Raw genomic sequence first — 23,360 nt, forward strand, 5'->3', positions numbered from 1 at the left:
AGAGCATGGTCTGACAAGATAGGACAGTATCTTGTCACTATTGGCTTTCAGATTTCCAAGGCAGATTTCTCACTCTATGTGAGAAAAACAGAGAAAGCGATTATGCTGCTGGTCATTTATGTTGATGATTTGATCATCACAGGTGATAGTGATGAAGATATCCTTCATGTGAAAATGCTATTGAGGCAGAAGTTTGAGATGAAGGATTTGGGAGAGCTGCATTATTTCTTGGGCATTGAGGTGATTAGATCACCAAGTGGGATACAGCTCTTGCAGAGGCAGTATGGATTGGACATGCTGTCCAAATATGGGATGACAAGCTGTAAGCCTATTTCAGTTCCTTTGGAGCAGAATGTGAAGCTGAGCACAGATGCAGGTGAGCTTCTGGAAGACCCTACTATGTACAGACGCATAGTAGGAAGTTTGATTTACATGACTATTACCAGGCCAGATTTGAGCTATGCTGTTGGGTTGGTAAGTCAATTTATGCAGGCTCCAAGGAAACCGCATTTGGATGCGGCTAGACGCATACTCAGGTATGTGAAGTCCACATTGCAGTATGGACTATTTTATGAGGCTGGGGTTCAAATACAGTTGCATGGATACACTGACGCTGATTGGGCTGGTAGCATTTCTGATAGACGATCTACCAGTGGATATGTGTTTTCTTTTGGGAGTGCTGCAGTCACTTGGAGCAGCAAGAAACAGCCTACAGTTGCCTTGTCGAGCACAGAGGCTGAGTACAGGGGTGCAGCAATGGCTGCATGTGAGGTAGCTTGGTTGCATAAGCTACTCTATGATATGCATCAGTCTACAGATGGGCCAGTTGTCATTTATTGTGACAACATGAGTAGTATACATTTGGCAAAGAACCCAGTCTTTCATGCCAGAACAAAGCACATTGAGGTGCATTATCACTATGTGCGGGAGAAGGTTTTACTAGGTCTCATTGATCTAGTTTATGTCAGCACAGAGGATCAAGTAGCTGACATCTTCACGAAAGCATTGGGCGCAGAGAAGCTGCGCAAGTTCAGAGACCTGCTTGGTGTGCAGGAATTGGGATTGAGCTCGAGGGGGAGTGTTGAGATATCGAGCTCCACTCGCGATATGCCAGGGTGACTGTTGTGCATTTATGTCACCGACCTGTTAGCTGGAGATGCGATTGGTACACGGCCCACGAATAATAGCTGGATGACAGCTATCCTTATCTACTCTAGTTTGTGGCTCAGTTAGTATGCCACCTTAGTTAGTTGAGTTTGGTTTGAGACCCACATATAGGGTTCTTCTATTTCTTTGTACTAGAGTTCTTTTGGCTTTCACAACTAAGAAGAGGAAAACTGTTTTCAGCCTCCACCTTTGTGTGTATTCCCCCATTGTGATTGTGAGAAAGCCTCAAGTGAGACTCCTTCCCTCTCTCCCACAATCTTCACACTTAATCCCTCAATCCTTGACCTCCATGATTTATGAGGGAGATGAGTTCTCCATGATGTACTCTACCCTGAACCTTGGATCCTCCTTCTAACCCTTTAACCCCTTCTGAACCTTGGAACCTCTTCTAAACTTTAAAACCTCTCTATAAACCTTGGAACCTCCTTCTGAACCCAGAAGCTCCCTCTAACCCTTCAACCCCCAATGAAGACAAAAGCCTTCATTACCCCAACCATGATGATGCACAACCCTTTCACACATGCATGCACTATGTTGGCTTACCACACTTAAGCCTACGTCTCTCATCGAAATACAGCCTAAGGTCCTAAGCTACACTTATACTACAAATGACAACACCAAAATATCTATTGGTGACAAAAGGCCTCGGAACCCTGCATACTGAGAATACCCTGCTCTTCCTGCTGAAGCCGTGGGAAAGAGCCAAGACCGCGACTCATTGCCCCTTGCCCAATCAACTTGGGGGCACTTCCAAATATCTTCAACCATTAATGCGCCTTTGGAGGGGTCAACAAATAGACTATTCTTTTTCTGCAATCGTTTTGATTTGGCACTCTAGATTGACATATTGCTCAACTGTGCACACCACGCTTTTGACAATGTTGGCCCAATTTACAATGTATGCTTTCTTCATGGTGGCATTCCTTGCAGCCTCACAATGCTCAAGGACAAAGCCCCTCATAATTGCATCACCAAATTGATTATTGCAAGGAGCCTCTTAGTAGACTTGATAATGCAAAACCATAACTTCTTGTACGAATGTTTTTGGACTTCAATCTATAGTCCTTGATAATTCTATGTTCATTGAACATGGTGATCCACTCCCAGATCCATGTCTGTCAGCTTTTGTGGGTCCTTAACAATTATACTTAAGCTATAAACCTCTTGAGAAGCTTTATCAATACAATAGAACCTCCTCACTCAGTCAATCTATTAGATATTTTGTGATTTAAGAGGCAACTAGCACATAGATAAAGTCATGACTAGAACATCAAGCTAGACTAGAAAGCAAGTTAGAAAGCAAGCAAGCACAGAGGCTTGCTAGTTGAGAGAGAAGAAAAGTGGGAAAGCAACACACACGTGCACACACGCATGCACTCTCTCTCTCTCTCTCTCTCTCTCTCTCTCTCTCTCCCTCCCACACACACACACACACAATCACACCTCCAAAAAGGGACCTAGCGTGTTCAAAGATCATGGGCCGAACTAGACAAAATAAGGGAGGCCCCTTAAACTAAGAGAGTTACAACTTTCCCTCAAATTGACTAACTAACCTATAGTTAATAGGTTAACGAATGCTACTAGTAAATTCAAGATTTGTCTCTAGGAGGACTATGACCATGGTAAAAGAGACCCCCCAACGAGGATACGAACCACATTGTTATAGCACCACACCCTAGGATCAAGATAGTCTACAAAAAGCCCTAGCCACCTAGATGCACTAACGAGCACACCCCTCCAATGTGGAACACTTCCCCACATAGTGCTAATATACTATTGATAAGGTACCCACTTAATACAAGGGACCTTGGCATGTGCCTAGTGATCTTCCCGCCCTCTTGCATTTGCAACGGCCACTCAAAGACTTAGTTTTGAAAGGGATCCAAAGGGTATCGAGCCCAGCACTGAGAAGAGACAGACAAGCACTAACACTATCTACAGCTTACTTTTGACAAGCCCGATTCCCCAACTGGCTCGCACTCTTGGAAGGAGATGGAGCGGTTTGCAGTGACGGTCCAACACTAACAATAATGAAATCTCATTGAGAGGAGCACCTCCAGAGCTACCTAAACTGATGGAAGGCCCCTACGTAAGGGACATAAGCCCACTCCTGAGAGTCCCCTTCCCCCTCCAAGTCTTTCATTGCAACAGCCTCCACGACAACAATCGCTTCTTGCTCCCTCACGCTCTCCCACTACACTAAGGCTGAGAGCCCATTTGGGCTCAGGGAAGCGTCCTACTTCACCCTCCTGTTGTGTAACAAAGAACTCTGTATGCAACCCAGAGCTTTTGCATGAAGAAACCTCTGGAGCCACCACGGGCTATCCTTTGAGCATCTCACTTCATGATGAGTGTGTGGGAGGAGCGCAGACCCTGGACAAACTTCCACCTCCCCTCCTCGATACTAGAAGTTTTTTCCCCCCCTTCACTGATAGATAGCTGACGAAACGCTCCACCTAGATCCGAGAGTCCTTACATACTATCGTTTTTTGGTTATACAAGCTTTTTAATAGCCACACTTTAGCTGTCGTGGACTGCATGGCTAGTCCCCACTGAGGCTCCCCACTGAGGCTCGATGACTAGACGAGGTGAAAGATTGCATGCGGATGTGCCCAACCATCTACAATATGTAGATATCTATGTTTGGAGCTCCTGTAGTCAGTACCCAAACCGTTAGAAACCGATTGTACAACCACTAGTAGGTATAGTTTGAAATAGTCTACGAGAAAGGTGAAAACATTGTTTACGAGACGAGTTGTAGAACGAGAAGATGACTAGTTGTACAAGCATCATCAAGAACTTGTCATACACCACAATACAATGGGTGGCAAAATGATTTGCACCTGTGATAAGTAAAGGAGACAGGGAGTGGAGATTGAAAAGCCACAAGGACCTCGTTCACCCTCGGAACTGAAATAGAGGGTCCATGAGAGCATGTCCCTAGCAAACAATAATATCAAAGATCAGGAGTTTAAGCACTTTAGCGACACTTCCATTAAGTATACTGGGTATATGAACCCTTCAAGCAATTTAAGAGGAATAGTGCAGGAAGCCTGTAATACGTAATGGCTTTTCCCACACCCCAGAAATGATGGAACTTACCCGTGGGGTGCCACCCCTAGGCATTGAGGAACAGCGGAAAATACAAGGCCACGTGATCACTGGAATGACCCTGGATCAGATCAGGATTATAAGTGATATGTTATAGCCCTTATTGGGAGCTCCTACTAGCTTGGCAGTTCCAAGCAGAAGTCACAAAATCAACATGCTCATCGATGAGAATGAGAAAACGATCGATGGGAAGGTCTTAGCACTTTACTATTGCTTCACAGTGCGCTTCAATATTAATTCATAGTTTATGTATTCATGCTAGGGGACATCCAAGTAGAAACATCATCTGGGGCGGCTTGGATTGGCCCATTTTTACGTTAATATGTAAAAGGTGTTGATTTTTAAATATTTAATTTGAAATCCCATGAAAACAATATGGATTTGGCTAATTAATTGTTTAATATAACCTAGTTTCTACACAAACCAGACCATTTCAATGGATGTTCATATTTCCGATCAATCTATATTTTAGACAGATTGAGACTTATGGTTAAGAAAAATATAGGTATGACAATGTCTGAATTCTGCATTTTGATATACAAGGAATATGAAGTTTCCAAACTATTGAAATGATAGTGATGATGGCCCAGCAATGGATTTGTATAAATGCACCAGCTATAAATGCAGAATGCATCACCTTTATGCACATATTGTAGGAGTAGAGACAATAAAAACATGGAAATGGAGAGGCATTGGATGTAAAAGTATTCGTTACATAAGAATCAAGAGGATGTAGTAGGGAAGAAGTAGATAATGCTGTCTTAGTAAGTAACATACACACACACACACACACGTGCACACACACACACACACACATGTTTGCTAGTACAAAGACAAAACTCGGCATGCAATAGAGAAAGCACAGTATAGAGAGAAGGTTGGATGATCAAACGTGTGAGAGAGAGGTGTGGAAATTGGGCAATTAGCTTAAGGATTGTGTCATGTTGTTTTGAAAGAGTCAACATAATTAAATGTTTAGAACGTGCAAGATGTCTAAGCTGTATTTTCCAAGGAAAATTGAATAGTGCTAAATGAGCATTTTTTTAGCACATGCTTTTAAGAACAAAATATGTATCCACCAAACATGCATATGCCCATTACGCTAATTGCTAGCATAGGGGACACTACTTCTAGTAACATCTCTTTTACCACCCATAGAAGGCACTACTTCCAATAAGAGTCCATATACCACCCATATAAGGCCTATTATTAGTAGTAGCATGCTAAATACCGATTATAATATTACTAGCTCAATAATATAATGATGCCACTGGTTTATTTGGAAATTCTTTTGATTAGAGGCAAATTCTCCTCTCTTATCTTAATCCCCATGCCAGGGCGTGTCTTGCAAAGTAGTCCCTAGACCCTATTCTCACAAAGCATAAGAAAGGACATGTACCTAGGCTTTTGTAAAGAGAAAGGTGGTTTTTGTCTATTTCTTAATTTCATGCATGCCATTTTTTATTTTGCATGTTGTATCATGTTGTGTGCATGTATTCATGATATATTATGTTGCATCCATGTAATCCATTTCTCAAAACAAAACACGCATGCAATAATGTAGTAGATGTAGAGGGGAAGCAATTGAAGGTGAAGGAAGCCAAAGAAGGTAGGTTAAGGCACTTAGCATTATGTTGTCAGAGATTGAGGGGCATAGGAGATGGAATATTAGTCATTACAAACACCCTCTAGCACCCAAAGATGTGGGGAGATGTTGCATCCAGTTGTGGATGTGGAACCTTATTTTGACTTGCATTAGCATTAATAGCTCCAACCATAGTCTCATCAACCACATTGTGCATAGCCTTTGTAATCGGTCAAAAAAGTCTCCAAGCATTCATTCTTCTACTTCCAAGGAGGCTCCCAAAAAGTCTATGTCATCATTTGCAATTTTTGATACAATCAACATAACCATGACATTTCTGGAGAAGTGATGCCATTAGCAATGTTCATCCTTTTGTGTACTTCAATAGGATGAGGTTCTTATAGAAGATATAAAAAAACTACAAAGGCCTTTGATTTCATAGATAAAGAGTTGCAAGAATAGAGGACAACTAAAGAATAATTACATAATGATGATGGTGTTTGATAATGCTTAGGGAGGAATGTTATAAATAGAACTAGCTTTATAGAAATACATTTATCATCATTTGAAGAGCTAGATGCCTTGGTAATTATTCCAGCTAAATGACATTCCTTTGCCTCAACAAATTTTAAGGAAGTAATAATCAAGTAGAGGCAATATTAAAAGAAGGTTATCCATACTTGGTACTATAGTGAAAGACTAATATTAGTATTGAGAAGGTCTTTCTATTGAAGGACTATGGGGGGGGGGGGGGGGAGAGAGAGAGAGAGAGAGAGAGAGAGAGAGAGAGAGAGAGAGAGAGAGAGAGAGAGAGAGAGAGAGAGAGAGGGTGGGGGGGGGAGGGCGAGGGGGAGGGGAATTGCACAAAAGATGACTACCTGCACACTACATGCGTTATCAAGAAATTGAAATCTATAAATGTTCACCCCTTAGGGTTATGGATTATGGTTTACCCCATGAATCCTATCTATGGTCGAATCTACGCATTCTCAACACCTTCTTTAATTTCATTAACTAGAGGATGCTTCAAAAAAGCAATTTTTGATTTTTTGAAAGTTGCATTATGGAGATAAATGTAACAAAATTTAAAACCTAGCAAATATGCACACATTGCACAAAAGCACTAAGAGTGCAATGAAATGATTATGTACAAATCTATACAACTTAATTTTTACTTTCCTCTCTTAAATTGTATAATTTTGAAGAAGACCAAGGTATTGTCAAAAGTAGCTAATTTGTCAAGGAGAGAGGCTTGTTCAATCTCAATACCAATAAACTCTCATAGATGTTAGGTCTGTGGTGGGGTCATCAGTGGTGGTCATCTTTTGGGCTCCTTGTTTAGCAATGTCATGAGTCCTTGTGTTGATCTGCTTCCATTAAACTTTGGAGGTATGTATCCACATCCCTCATAATTTGGAAGGTCATCTACCTCTTAGGGGCTGTGGCTTGTAGGAGGAAGGTTAGATTCTTCACCAAATGTTCTAACTTTCAATCCAAGTTCTTGGAGATTGTGTGGCAAAGCAAAGAAGGCAATAGCTCTTTCTTCATATAATTACAATTTACCTATCCTTCTACATATCTATCACTTACCAACTTAGACAAGTATTGCATAAGCTATGGTGGTTTTCATACATAAAAAAGATCTAGAATCCAATCATACTCATTCAAAAGACAACAAAGATGCTCCCAAAAGTAGAAATGCGATAGTGATGCTGGTTTTTTAATAGTAGCTTGCATTTATGTAAGCATTTTAAAAAAAAGGAATTCAATAAAATACATGAATTTCTTCATGATATACAAATTTTGTAAAGTATTTTATACGAAATAAACTAAACGTATGTAATATGTTCAATACTTGATATTTTGAGAGCAAGTAATTATTCTACTTTAAAATAAATAAAAAATTGTTGGATATAATGCTTTACAAGAGTTTGAGTTTCAAAGTGTTTACATTTACATTGTTTCTATGTGTTTTTAAGTTTTAAAGTGTTTCTAAGTGTTTGAGTTTCTAGCTTCACAATGTTTAACATTGAGTTTCAAGATGTTAGAGAAATCTACAAGTAGGATTATAAGTGTTTATTATTCAAGCCTATTGAAAGTTTCAAAAGGTCCCCAGTGGGAAAAGCAAATTGTTCTCTGATTGTTTGAATCTCACTAAATAAATTGTTACTACAAGTTACTACAAGTGTCTACAATACAAGGTTTTAAAGCTCTTTAATGGGGGCAAAGTGGTATTTAGGTGTCTACAATACAAGTTCTATGGGTATTAAAAGGCATATGAAAATCCCTTTTGCTTGAAGAAATTGGTGCAATTGTAAAACCTATGCTACAACACACAACAACACAATGGACTTGGAGATGAGACAAGGAAATGACAATACTTTGGTAGGGTTGCTAGGGAGGTTAACACTTGAAGTCAAAGAGGATCAAGTGTCTACTTGCATGAAAAAGAACTCTATGAAAAACATCCATGATAAATCACTCAAGGAAAAGGAGTATGAAGATGATTCCAATAACAGCCAAAACTACAAAATTTTACCCCACACCTTACACACTACTCCTCAATCCTTCCCCATCCACTTTGCGCACCCCCTACTCATTTATGGATGGTAATAGGGACTACCTTAGATTTTTGTGGCACACAAGGATTAGGCTCAAACTACTTTTGTTGGGTGTTATGCCACAAAGGGTATGCCATTTGGACTCAGAAATGCACCTTCTACTTTTCAGAGTTTATGGTGGAAAGTTTCAGAGACTCCCTACTCAAGATTATTGATATTATTTGCATGACTTCTGTGTCTACACAATTGTCTCTATGCTTCTCATTTGTCTTGGAAAAGTCTTTGAAAAATACAAACAGGTAGGCATTTCCTTAAAACACTTTAAACCCCGCCAAAAGTGTTTTTTGTATCCGAGTTTGTATTATGTTTCGTCATGTCATCTCTCATGAAGGAATTAGAACTGAGCTAGGTAAAATCCAAGCTATATAAAAGATGCCTAAGCTTGCGACTCTAGCTCAATTAATGTAATTTGTAGGTTATATCATCTTTTACAGATGGTTTATTTGAAAATTTTCCAAGATGGCACTCCCATTATATGAGCTAACTAAAAGGACACTAAATTCAATGGACTACTAATTTATTGTCTGGTGCATTTTATACATTGAATAAGCATGCATCTGAAACACCTAGCGAGATGGGATGTTATTTTCCATGTTCATGCAGGTGCTTAAGGTATGTCATTGGTATCATATTGACCCAACCAGATGGAAATTTGGATTGTCCAGTGTATTATGCAAGCTGATTGATGACTCAACTTGAGTGCACAACTTAGTGTGTAGCTCTTGGCATGGTATACAATGTGAAAAAGTTTCATCATTAGTCGCTTGAAACTTATTTTATTTACTTTGTTGATCCTCAAAATTTTCTTTATCTCATCAATTTAAAAGTGATCCAAGGCTGATTGGTGAATGGATGCTATTGCTTTAGGAATTTATTTTTGAATTATTCATAAGCCTAGGAAGTCACATTAAGGATCTAATTATTTATCCCGATTGCTAGCCTCTGATGATAGTAAAGGTGTTGCTATTGAATTACCAGATACCCATTTGTTTGCTGCTGACTTTATAGAACTCGAGTATGATGAGATGTTACACTACTTATCTCAGAAAAAATTTCCTGAGCGCATGCCATATGACAAGCACAAGCACTTGGCCTTGAAGGCATAGAAGTATAGCTTGATTGGTGGGAAGTTTTATCACTAAGGTGATGATGGTATTCTTGAAATGTGTGTACTATCACATGAGTGACCAGAGGTACTTCATGAGGTACATTCCAGTCCCTAGGGGAAAAGGTTCATGCGATTCTAGGAGAAGCTTTAGGTACTTCTTTTGGCAAGGAAAATCTTCTACTTCTCTTGGAATCGCACTCACCTCTTCTTTTCCCTTTAAGAAGGCATGTTTACAAACTAGAATATTTATTCCACCTAAATGTCATTGGAACCGAGTGCATTATGGGAAGAATTCCAAGGTTGGGATTTGGAACAACCTGAAAAACGGATCAAATCAAAGAATCTCAGGATTGGAGGGTTAATAGACAATTGGAATATAGTAGTTATAGAAGTCTTGTGAAAAACTCAACAAAGCCTTACTACACATTGAGTTAGCAAATTCAAACTTTGAGATTAGTTAGCACATGGAATTCTTACTTTCAAGACAAGAGAGTATAGATTCTTAGAGAGTCCAACAAGTTGAAAGATCTACAAGTGTGGATTGTAGAGGAACTCACAAAAGCTTAGCTAAAGAACAAAACCTCAGAGCTTGGTGAAGGCAGCCAAAAAAGAAGGAAAATAGGCTCTCGATTGAGATGGCAAGGCATTGATCTAGGAATTCAAAGCTAAACCAATAGACCCTTAGTCTATAATTGATGTATGATCTCCATTTGTTTTATTTTTTCTTAGTTTTTTGGTTTATCAACTGTATTGGTTGAGTTGGTTGTAATCGGAACTTCACACATGGTTATCTTATGTACTAGTTGAACCAAGTCAACTCAAGTGGTTATCTCAAAGTAGAAAACTTTTGCCTAAGGGTGTAATAAATATGGCCTCCACAACTTATCAAGCACATTGAAGCCTTGTTTCAATGACCTCTCAAGCTTTTGAGCTCCTTTACTTGAAGCCCAAACCCTACAACACCTATGCATGCAATCCCCAAGTCTAATTAATGCAAAACTTATTTTTCTAGGAAAACCACCTAGAAAAATAGCAAACTTTGATGTTAATATTGACACACTCATGTTAATACGAATGCTAAGTTTAACGTATTTATGTATGCTTACATTAAAAGTTTAAAAATATAAAAAAGGGCATCTATAAATGCTCCTTCTTGTATTCTACAATTATTGGTATGATGTTTGATAACTCTATCACATGTAACTTATGCTGGGATAGTTTGTTGAATTGATTGTTATACTAATTTAATTGGCATCTTGAATACTTGTAATGAAATAGTTGAAGTTGATTAGAAGCATTGCAAGGATTGTGATTGCAGTGTTGCACAAGGTATAACTATAAAACATGAAAATTAAAGGCCATGAGGTGGTTTCTTTATTAACTTCATTAAACAAATTATATAGAGCATCAAATTAGTCATAACTATTACCATGTGGAGACACGCTCAATGCTGAGGTTCTAGAGGCCTATCACTAATACTATTGGCATTTTGGGGTAGAGGGACCATTATGTTTTCCTAGTTTGGAAAAAATCAAAATCAATTATAGTATTAGGGATTGGATATGAGTGTATATGTTCCCCCATAGAACAAAAAATCAAAAAATCAAATAGTAATGAGTTAGGAGACCTAAGGGTTGTCTTATTGAAGGTCCTAAATATAAGGTAGGGTTCATTGAATTAATTTATTAAAGGGGGGGGAGGTGGCAAAGCCCACATAGGCCAGATACATCCAATGAGGTGGCGAACATTGTGGAGGCTGGATAATGCCAAAAGTGAGGGATTCAAAGGCTAGTAGTGCTTTTTCTTTTTCTTTTTTGTTGAAGAAAATTAGATGTGACAATCTTAATGAAAGGTAGATTGGAATTTGCTATGATGGGTTTACGAATTTGGTGGAGGACATGTGGATGCCTTCCTTCTTAAGCAAAGAGATACCCACTTTTCTTGTTGAACACTCGATTCCTACAGACATAACAAGCGATTGGATATGAGAGGGTAGTGTTTTTAGTTTCTCATTGTTGAAAAAAGACCTACCTCCTTTTCTTGTTGAAGAGTCTAATCTAAAGACATAACACTCTAACCTAAAGGCATAAGAAGGGATTGGATATGAGAAGCATTTTTTGTTTCTAGTTTCTCATTGTTGAAAAAAGACCTAATCTAAAGACATAACACTCTAACCTAAAGGCATAACAAGGGATTGGATATGAGAAGCGTTTTTTGTTTCTAAGGGCCTATTCCCATTACCAGTTAAAGAGCACTAGTTAAGGCTCTAAACGGAGTGTCCACATTAGCGTGCATTCCCATTAGTATTTTTAGAACTCCTAACTGCCCCGTTAAAAATGTTTGTAAATTTAAGTCCTTCAAAATAGGTACTTTAAGGACATGGTTAACTTAAGGTGAGGAGTGGGAATGATACTTAAAGCAAGATTCTTGTTAATAAAATTTCATGGTTAAGATCAACTCGGAACTATACAACATGGGTACTCGTTTGAAAGGCCTTGAAAAGAAGAATCCATTGTGACCTTAACTTTAAAGAACAGACTTTGGATTGACGAGATAAACCCTTTTGTATAAAAAATACCCCAAAAGTTTTATTTAAGACCACTTATTGCATAACATAATGAGTTACCAATGGGAATGTAATTTCCATTTCAAGGTTAACTTTAACGTAAGAGAACTAGTTATGTTAAGCTCACTAACATAACCTAAGTGCTAGTGGTGGGAAAAGGCTCTAATTTTTGGATTACTTGAATATTCAGTTAGATGGAACAATCCTAGATTGGTGATGGGCACTCAATTGATTAGATGTGAGCATACCTTCTTTTCTTCTTGTTTCTGATTTTTTGGGGATCTTCACCAAATGCAATACTTGAATGAGTTGAATCTATGAAGACAAGACAAATTTTATTCATGTGGCCTGCCAAGAGAGAGAGAGAGAAAAAGAAGAGAGAGAGAGAGAGAGAGAGAGAGAGAGAGAGAGAGAGGTGACCGTTGCCCAATGTGAGAGATGGAGAGAAATGGAAGAGGAGAGAGAGGTAATGTTCAATGAATGCACGTACAAATTTTATGAAAAACGTGGAAGAGAAGAGAAAAAGAATGAATGCACTTCCAAAAAAGCAAACCCAAAAAGCAACACATGCACTCTGTCGATGTTTGAAAAGAGGTAATGTCTACCTTGAGGTAATGTCTACCTTGTTCGCTGCCTCCTCCCTATGCTGTAAAGTCAACACACCAACTTTTAACAAAAGAGTGGAAGAGAAGAGAGAAAGAATGAATGCACTTCCAAAAAAGCAAACCGAAATTTGAAAGAGATGCTCTAACGTCAACACACCAACCAATGGAAAAACACATTTTTACTTATTTTTACTTTTGAAAGTGTTGAACCTTCACTAAGGCTACCTAATGGCAGGCCATAGCCTCTCAACTCTGTGATTAGATGTGACGGGCAACTCAATTGATAAAAGATAAGATGTGATGGTTTTCTTGTGGAACAAACTACTTTTCTTGTTGACAATGTAATCTACAGAAATAACAAGCGAAGCCTGCTTTTCATGTTGAACCAAAGACATACCTACTGATCTTGTTGAACAAAGACATTGCTGCGAACAGTCTAATCTACAGAAATAACAAGCGAATCTTGCTTTTCATTTTGAACAAAGACAGACCTGCTGATCTTGTTGAACAAAGACATTGCTACGAACAGTCTAATCTACAGACAGAACATGCGAAACTGTACAGGAGCAAGGTCGGTGGCTCGTCGGATTACTTTGATTTGTCATTGGCGCCGTCGTTTTGCATCCCAGATTCGGGTCAGCCGCCTGTAGAATCTCTTCGTGTGCACGCATCTCTCGCATACCCATTCCCATCTTCTACAGGATAAGCTTCGTCACAAGACGTGTCTGATTTGGGCAGGTTGCTTAGTAGGACGCTTTCACGTGGAAAAATCATTACCAGCAGCGGCCTGCTCTCTGTACACCTCTCATCCGACTGCATCTGTTATATATAGGCGGCGTCTCCGACGTCTCGAAATCAAACAATGCTTGTAGGATTTCCTTCTGCTTAGTAGTTTGAGAATACAGCCAATGTTTCAGGATTTCTTGCTGCACTCGCCCTCTTCAGAAGGTTTGAGAGTGAATTTCAGTTTGCACGCGCTTTCCTCTGTGTCTACGATTGGGGGCACCGACCCAATTTTGTTTGTATGAGGATGAAGATGATCTCCTGTCCAACCCTCGGTGCGGGATACCAGCCTTTAGTGTGAGTGATCCCGAGATTCTCAGTTTCTCAAGAGGTTCGAAAGAGGCGTCGGAATTTCCGCATTTTGGGAGAGTTGCGCCGAGCTTCTCTCGGAAGCAGAGGATAAGGTGTCATTGCCCAAAGCTTCAGAGTGTGGCGAGATTATTAGTGCGAGGGAGCATTCCCCTTCATGTCATGGATTCGTGGGCGGGTTGGAGCCGTCTACCGGAGGACCTAGTGCTCAACATCCTGGCCAGGCTGCCGTTGATCGAGTACGAGAAGGTGCGGACGGTGTGCAAGAGGTGGAACGAGCTAGCAAAGGACAGAGGGTTACTGACGCTAAGGGCGAAGCTATCGTGTGGGAGGCCAGGGTTTGCGCTGTTTCTGACGAGCGAGGAGGCATCGGAGATGAGGTATTTGGATTTGAACGATCCAAGCAAATGGAGATCGATTTCGTTGTCATTCATGGAGAGAAGCGGAGCGCTGAAATTCTTGGCGTCGTCGGGAGGAATGCTTCTGCTGGGGCAAAGAAACAAACTCTCGCAAGAAGGCAATCTTCTCGTTGTCAATCCGATCAGCAAAATGAGCATTACACTCCCTTCCCCGTTGCTCATACGTGACCCCTTCTATACCGCCCTCTGGTCTCTCCCCTACTCCCCTGGTGACTTCGTCGTCGTCATCGCCGAAAGCGAGCTCCGTGAATCGCCCTCCACCGAAGTCTTCGATTCCCGCACAGGCTCCTGGCGCCTCTCCGCTTCCTCCTCCCGCGCCGGCCGTTGGAAACGCATCGCCTCCACCATGTCTACCCCTTGGTTCTACGGCTCCGTCCCTGTCTACTGCCAGCCCGTCTTCTGCTCCGACGCCTTCTACCACATGACCTGGGACCCCGAGGACATGGTGGCCGAATTCTCCCTCCCCACGGCCACCTGGCGCTGCACCAAGGGCAACGGCGCGGTACCCGGCGGAGTCCCATGGGGCCTTATGGAGACCCACGGCAAGGTCGTCCTCGTCGAGATGAGCTACCCCAAGGGTGGTGCCGATGTTGCTTCTCTCTCTCTATGGGGACTCCAACGAGATGGGCTTCAATGGGTTCACATCGCTCGTGTCCCTTCACCCCCACACCCCGAACTTCGTGTCGACAGGTGGCGTCGCTTTGCTGTAGGCGACGGCTTCATTTGTGCCACGTTCCTATTGCCCGGCTCCATTGTCACTTTCTCTAATCAAGTCGATGCACAATGTGGCATGATCTACGATGTCGCTATGGCCAAATGGCTACCCATGCCTGACCTGCCAGGGACGCCATGGGGGAACATCTCCTCCCTCTTTAGCTTCAGTGCTGTCATGTAAGCACCCACTACCACCTCCTTGTAGCCACAACCAAATGGCTACCCATGCTAGACCTACCAGGGATGCCATGGGGGAACATCTCCTCCCTCTTTAGCTTCAGTGTTGTCATGCAAGCACCCACTACCATCTCCTTGTAGCCAAAGTGGCTATTATAATAATTAAACACAACATGTAATTTGTCATATACACCTACCTCACAGCTTGAGTTTTAGTTCAATTTATATTTCAAATTCTATATATGACATCTCAAACATTTCTTCGCTTGCACACACTCGTGGTCCTCGCAAATATTATGTATTTATCTTGCTTTCTGTATTCACATGATTAGTTCAACTCATGTCCTCACATGTTTTTGTTCTAAGGTTGTTTGTTGGGCCCTTTGAAACCGTGAGACAACTTAAATACAACATAAAATTCTCTTTTGGTCTTGACTCAAAGATGTGAGTTGTCACATCACTCAACAACCAAACAAGTTCTCTCTGTCTCCCATAATTCCAAAATGCAAGTCGTTACTTTGCTCGCGCATTTAGCAACATTATATACATCAAAACAATTGCCCCACTCACTATTTCAACATGTTAAATAAGCAAGAAACGTGCCAATATAAATGAGTGCCAAAGTCTTCGTAGCCATTTTGTTCACACAACAATCTTGGAACAGGCTTGGAACATAGGCTTCATATGTGAGGCAAGACTATATGTAATGTTTCAAACTTTAACTTACGTATTTGTGAGTTCTATGTTGCAGTTGCATACTATTGGTCTCTTGAATATACCAAAGAAGGTTATGGTGGCTCTCTATGTATAGCAACGTAGAATGAAGGTTGAACTTAGTGATGTGGGCTTCATCTTTGTTTTTCAACCTTTAAAAGTAGCCGCCCTTTAAAAGTAGTTGCGCTTGACCTTTTATTGATTTCAAAGATGATGCCTTTTCAAGGTTGGTACAAGATATAAACACCTTCAAAATATTATTTTATTAATTTTCTTGGAAGGTTGTGAGTTATGGTGATTCCCAATTGCATGGTGTGATTGTTAGGAAAGCATCTAGTTCAATAAAATGTAGACCTTTTTTTATTGAATTGTGCTATTATCTTAGGTTTTCTTTATTTTTTTGAAAGATCGATGAGTTGCCACCATCTAACATTTGGACCCCTATGATCAACCTCTTCTGACTAATACTAAAGATTGTTGAGTGGTTGCTGAGTGGTTAACATATAACATTTGCACCCAACAATTCTTTTTTTCAACCATTGTGTTTTGGAAATAGAACAACCATATAGACTATGTTCACACCAGGTCAAGAAGTAAGTCAGAAGTCCAAAGCAATTTCATTCTTGGTTATGTAGGTATAAAAACAAATACTCCTTCTCCAGGAGACAAACGTGATGGTAATAGAAATTATCAAGTGTCTTTAGGTTGAGGACATAGTTTATGGAGACAATCTTATTCTTATGATTACCCTTTTCTAAAATAGAAATAGGTTATTGTAAAGATTTGTTATGCATTTTTGAATTCTTATTTGTTACGTGAACATTATTCGAATAACCTTCTTTTAATGATATGGCTAATAATTTTTGAAGCCTTTGATAATAATTTTTGGAGCTTCAAAGGCCATTGCAACACCTCATTTAGAGTTAATTCATGAGAGAGTCTTTGCTTAGCATGTCAATCAAGTATGATTTGTCTTGTCCTTTTTGGAGGGGGATGGGTGATTGGGAAATTGTTACCACATGTTCAAATTTGCTCTCAGTTTGACCAACTTTTGAGTACAATTCCACTATTTGATTGTCTCCTTGAGCCAGCATCGTCCTATTGAAAACCATGTATGCACAACCTTGTGCAAACCTTAGCACTTTATAGGTCATAAAAAGGCATAGAAACATCTAGATGAGTATGCATAAATATAATGGTTTCCTATGGCTCCATTGAATCAATCCAAGAATGAGAATGACATCTTCCACATCTTTGAGATAGAAGAGCAATTATTTTATACTTCAAACAATCAACTCCTTTTTTTTAATGGCATAGACCAAGGCAAGGAGGTAACTCTTATGTGTGTTTCTAGGCTTTATCATAGACTAGCCTCAAAATTAGGGGATGATATCATCTTCCCTTCACTAGTAAAAAATCCTCAGTTAGGTACAATGGATGCACAAATATGGTTAAAAAATAATGGTCCTCTACGGTCATGGACAAAGGACTTGGGAATCAAAGGTCCTTGCAATAGATTGTGATAGATTTTTAATAAAGAAGATACTCATCGGGTTGAATGCAAATTGTAATCCACGTGATGATGAAATATAATCCTTTTCTTCCTTTGTAGGTGGGTTGCTGGCAAGGTGACATTGTTACTCCATGTAAAGATTTCTTTGTCCAAGGTTTAGTCTATAAAGATATATCATAGTATGTATGAGGTAGAAGGGAAATTTACAAATTCAGGGACTTACATGATGTTATACACATCATGAGAGGATTAAATAAATGTGATGTATTTATGTTTATGTACAATCAAGACAATTTAATTTGACAATGAGACATGTGCAAATAATTTGAATATAAGATATTTTATTGTTTGCTATTTATATGGGTAATTTTTTAAAGGCCCCTCCAAGGTTTGGGCATCTTTTTAGTAACACTCATTTCCTACTTGAGTCAACATTTTCCTCTTAGGAACTCCACATAGTGCATGAACATGTGCAAACGTAACTATTAGATGTGGAAACAAAGAGGCTTGATGACTGGCTTCGCACTTCAAGAAATCTAGATGTACATGCCTGCACACCCTAACCTTATGAGGAAATGAAGAGACATGAGTATTTGTGCTGTAGTTGAAAACACCTAGATGAGTATGCTACATATCAATGGTTGCCTATGGTATAATCAACTTATTTAATAAAATTGCATAGGCCAAAGTAATATTATGAAATCTCATTGCATCCAACGAAGCATTCTCTTGGAAAGTTGACACATGATGTCAATAGCTTTTAATCATTACTACCAACATAATATTGTTTTTATTCTCAAAATATGGGACGAACTTATTTTTTTGTCAATACTTATTATAGGGAGATATGTGTAGGATATGACGGCCTCAAGTACTTAGAATCTTTTTTACAATTCTCAATTTATCTGCTGGGAATGAAAAGTTGTTGGTTGCACAAGCATCGCCCTTAGATCTTTCTCAAAAGATTTTGAAATCCTCAGCAGAGGCAAGTTGGGTGGACACCACTAGCTAAGTGCATAATTCGCCACATGTATCATATTAAATCCTTGGTTAGGTACAAATAAATAATTTATTATGCTTAATTTGGATGCATTTGGATGCGTTAGCAGTAGTTTGGTACTATAACAAGACATAAACGTGTCCTTTTGAAGTTTTCATAAAAGAATTATTTCTTCCACGAAGTCATTTTTTTGCATGTAACTAAAGTCATAAAGTCCAAGGCCTATAGGTATGCATAAAGTTCAAGGCCTAAAACATGTCCTATTACCAACTTAGTATCTAAGAAAGTCATTTTTGACATGCCACTGAAGTCGTAAAGCTACCTACTAAGCATAAAGTCGAAGGCCTAGAGATATGCATAAAATAAAAGGCCATAGACATGCCATTGAAAGTTACACCACTAATCATAGCATCCAAGCCCTATAGATATGCATAATATAACATGCCATTAAAATAAAAGGCCATAGACATGCCATTGAAAGCTACACCACTAATCATAGCATCCAAGCCCTATAGATATGCATAACATAATAGCACTCCAAAATTCACTTAGCCACCTCTTCTTCTTCACAAAAGTTCCAAAGAGTTTAGATTTTGTATTATGTTTGTTGAAAACTTTAATGCCAAAAGATAAATTCCAACCCCTTGATCTTGTCCAATTAAAAATTGATAAAAATGTAATATCATGTTCATATTTCTCAAACCATGCAATCTCTAATGGAACATTGTTACCTAGAAAAGAAATCAGGACAAGAGGCTAAACACTAAAAGCATGGCAACGCTCAAGGGCCATAGAGGAAAGGAGAACGTGAGGGCGAAACATTATCATGGGAGGGGAGAAGGGATTAGAAGGGGAGGGAATGAAGAGGGAGACTATGGCACAAGGGGAAAGGGAGAGGGGGAAGAGAAGCATGTACATGATGGGAGGAGGAATGTAAAGATGGAGACATCAAGGGAAGAGGGCCATGCTTTATTTGAAAGAAAGGGAAGGGGGGAATCAAAGTACTAGCTAGGTGGCTTTACAAGAATGAGCGTGTCACATCAAGGAATAGCCCCCTCCTTTTATAGCCAAGAGAGGGGATCTCTCCCAATAAATGCATCCTCCCACATGCATGGTGTGTGTGGAAAAGTCTCCCATGTGGGCTAGGTGGTTACACACTCTCAATTGTGTGCGACAACCCTTTGCCTCATTTTTCCACATAAATCAAGCCCCATATCTCAAGTCTATGATACTCCCTTGGTCTCTTCCCAATTTTGTAATACATTCAAACCTCTAGGAGGACAAGTGGAGGGTTGGCACAAGGAATCTTGCCTCCTCATCCTATTTTTCCCATTATTTAACTTGCATCCTTGTACTATCTATACCCCCCCCACATGGGCCTATCCTACATGGAGGGAATAATCCAATATAATATCCACCTCCACCTATTTTATATTACTTCTCTCATGGACTTTAGGCCATATCTCACTAATTGCAGGCATGGGACTACCTAGGTGAAGGGGTGGCACATGGAGGAACCATGCCACCTTACATTTTATAATATTACTACCATGGATTATGTACAACACACCTTATGGGTTCTCTTACATGGAAGGGTGGCACATGGTCATGCCCTGCCACCTCAACCCTAGGCCCTATGCACACCATATTTTATTATACTATTGCCACACATACAAATACACACACATATTATTCAATTTCTTCATGATTTGGGGCACCATGATATTACATGCAGCTCCCCCATCGACACACACACTTTTGACATGGCAATTATCTATGATGACATCTACTGTATGTGGGTGCTGATCAATTTCTTCAGAGATAGAGGAAACCTCTCGTACCTTTTCCTTTTTCTTGCTCCTCCTTGTTGAGAGCCCTTGCTGCAGCTCACGTCTCACTTTAGGCCTTAATGCTATTAGTTGAGGAAGCGTGATGCTCAAAGACCGATGAGCAAGGTCCTGAATGATCAAATAGTCCTCTTGCCCTGAGCCAATGGGAAAATCCGACGGCGACCACTTACTCCTGCGAGATCTTTTAGTCTTCTCTGTTGGTGGGTTTGCCATCTCAGCATCTGAGGGCTCTAAGGACACCTTCTTCCTGGGCCGGCCCGAGCTCCATGGTTTGGAGAGGGGTCCGAGGTGGTACGACTTCTTTTCCCAAGGTCAAGGATCTCTACATTAGAATCCTCAGTGCCTAATTCACTTAGAAGATTCACCCTTGGAATATTGAAACATTCCGTGCGATTATGACCCTTCTTGTGGCACTCGTAGCACACAACATTGGCACATTCTCTTGGAGGGTGATTGGATTAATTTTTGATGCCCACCATCTCAAGCCGAAGATCATTCAAGGCCTTGGCTAGGTCATTGACTCCGGGTTCTTTAGCAGGAGGGGCTGGCAGAGTAGGAAGGAGGGGGGCTCATGGGCGAGGCTGGGGAAATCTTCCAGGTGGACGTTGAGGATATACTCCTTGTTGAGAGTAAGCATCTAAGGGAGGACCATACATTCGAGTTGGAGGTGGTGGATACATCCCTGGTGAGGGGTGGGGGTATGCCCCTGAGTTAGACCCCCCAGGTTGTGGTTGCAAGAATTGAGGGGGTTGCGGAGGGACAATCGTCTTCTTTGAAGCAGTGTCAGACTAAACGTTATCAAACTTTTGAGCAATCTCATGTGCTAGCACCATAGTTTCTGGATTTTCCCATTTAAGCTTGAGGCAAAATTTGTCACTTGCTCCTGCTACAAGGTAGCTCAACACATGCTGAGTCATTCCAGCTCAAAATCCGGCATTGTCCTCCTGCGTGGCAATTAAACGGTCTAGGAGCATGGCCGCTCGATCCACATATACCCTGATTGAGCCTTATCTGCCACGTGGCAAAATTTCAACCAAAGCATTAATCTAACATAGAATTAACAACGGTCTGCCACGTGGCTTTTCCTAAGGTCTGAGACCTTGGAGAAGCTCAGAAACGACGATGCGGATGGCCAATGGGGGCGTCGACACTGTTCTATAGCACAGGTTCTCTTGCATATCCTTGACGATGGCTCTAAAGCTTGGAGGTGGGCATTGGTAGGAGCTATGCAAGGAGCCTGGAGATGGGCTAGAGCAGTCGGCGTTTGGATACAGCTGGAAGCTATGGTGCCGTCAGGAGTTTGGTTGAGACTGCGGAGATGTGAGTGCGCCTTGCAGGAGAAGGCCTTCAACAGCCATTGGAGTTAAACGGAGGTGGTGGGAGCCTTAAGCTTTGTAGAGTTCGAAGTTGTAGCAGCCCGTTTGGGAGCCAATCGGGTCATTGCAGAGGAGCGTCGGTGAGCTGATTCCGTCGGCTGAGCATTGAAGGAGAAGGCTATCCGATGTGGTCTTTGGAAGTCAGCCGCTATTGTCTGGAATTTGGAGTTTCTATTGCAAGGAGATAAAGCTCTTAGTGGTTGTGAAGGTCGTGAGGCTCATAGAAACTCGTAGCAAAAGTCACTGAAGGCTTCGATGGTCGACGAGCTATGGAAGAAGATATAGTTCTCTTTCCACACGTTGTGAAAGGCTGAGAGCTTCGAGGTCACGGGAGATGCAGCTGGCCATGCTATTGTCAGTTGATGAAGGGAGCCGTGAGCTCCTTGTGCTTAGCTGTAGTCTCGTAGGCAAGAGGCTGAAGCTGCCTTGCTTGAGTGGAAGGAGCGTTGGCTATGGAGGCTACACTTCTGATTGTTGTTACCACTGTGTACTCATTTGGCCCTTGAAGATGAACACACTCTCTCTCTCAACTCATAATCTTTTGATGGACAGAATTCCTTTTGCAATGGAAGAATCTCTCCCTAATGGAATGACAAAAATTTCTTTCATAGCAATGAACGGAATTTTCATTCAATGGATGGAATTCTCTCAATCTAAATCCTAAAAACTAACCTAGGAGAAAACATGTGCTCCTAAGGAAAGCCTACACCTAATCTAGGAGACTAGACCTAAGCTCTGATACCATGACAAAACATGTGTGCCTTAGGATCTATGGAGCACTCTAAGGTGGATGGAACCTATGTGGAAACATGATGAAGAGAGTGCTCATGACATGTACCTCAAGTCAATTAGGTTCCAAGATAGATTAGCTTGGACTCATAAAGAGAATCTTGAGATAGTGCAAAGTGCTTGATTTAATATTACTTCAAATGAACCTCTTTTTTATAGGTGAGGGTACTTACATCCATATGCTTGCTCACATGTGGGTTATCTCCTCCATGCCATGTGGCAGCTTTCCCTTTACTCATACCTTTGCTCTACATGTGCTCATGGCACCACAACTCTCAACACATCCATCTATTTTCAGTAAGAAAGTTGAGAGAAACACAACGGTGCTTGAAGGCCACAAGATACTCATTTGGATTTTCTTCAACCCATCCACAGAACACGGGAATTATAGCCATGCTTGGAAAATGGAAAAGAGAGAGACGAAATGAGGCTTATCTATGGGCAAACAATGGAAAGAGGTAGCTTGAACTGAAAATCAGGTGAAGATACATCCAGAAAACACACATAGGTAGGGTAGGGTGTGACTGGTATTTTGTGAAATACTACACGGGAAGAATCTTCAACATAAAATAGCTCAAAGACAATCTTAAAAGGACCAAACCTCATGATATCGCATCCATTCTTACAAGCGAGGTTTAGAGACATGGCGCTGCATGAGGTTCATCAAGGCAAATAAGAATGCCATGACAAACATTAACAATTGGAGAGCTTGCACATCACCTTCAGCTTCTTTCAGTTCTTGTAATCGCCATGCTATTTCTTCAAGGGGTGTGCGGTCTGGCATCCTTCATTTGAGCAATGTCCTTGAGGACCTTTCTGATGATCTTCCAAAGTCGGTAAACTCGTATCAAATATGCCCAACACTTAGTTTCATGATGACCACAACCTTTGCATTCCTTACAAATGATCACCCTCCTTCGTGGCTTGTGGCTTTGTTGGGGTGGTGCTTCCAC

General features: G+C 40.7%; 1 protein-coding gene across 1 annotated transcript; it reads left to right on the forward strand.

The window, feature by feature from the left end:
- Positions 1-13,570: 13,570 nt before the first annotated feature.
- Positions 13,571-15,363, forward strand: LOC147880602 (F-box/kelch-repeat protein At5g15710-like). Its single transcript, XM_087371111.1, has one exon. It carries the CDS (start codon positions 14,018-14,020, stop codon positions 15,167-15,169), a length of 1,152 nt encoding a protein of 383 aa, XP_087227237.1. The 5' UTR covers positions 13,571-14,017; the 3' UTR covers positions 15,170-15,363.
- The last annotated feature ends 7,997 nt before the right edge of the window (positions 15,364-23,360 follow it).

This window comes from Dipteris shenzhenensis, chromosome 32 (genome assembly GCF_047967505.1).
Source record: "Dipteris shenzhenensis isolate YYH24624 ecotype China chromosome 32, Dip_SZ_1.0, whole genome shotgun sequence".
NCBI lineage: Eukaryota > Viridiplantae > Streptophyta > Polypodiopsida > Gleicheniales > Dipteridaceae > Dipteris > Dipteris shenzhenensis.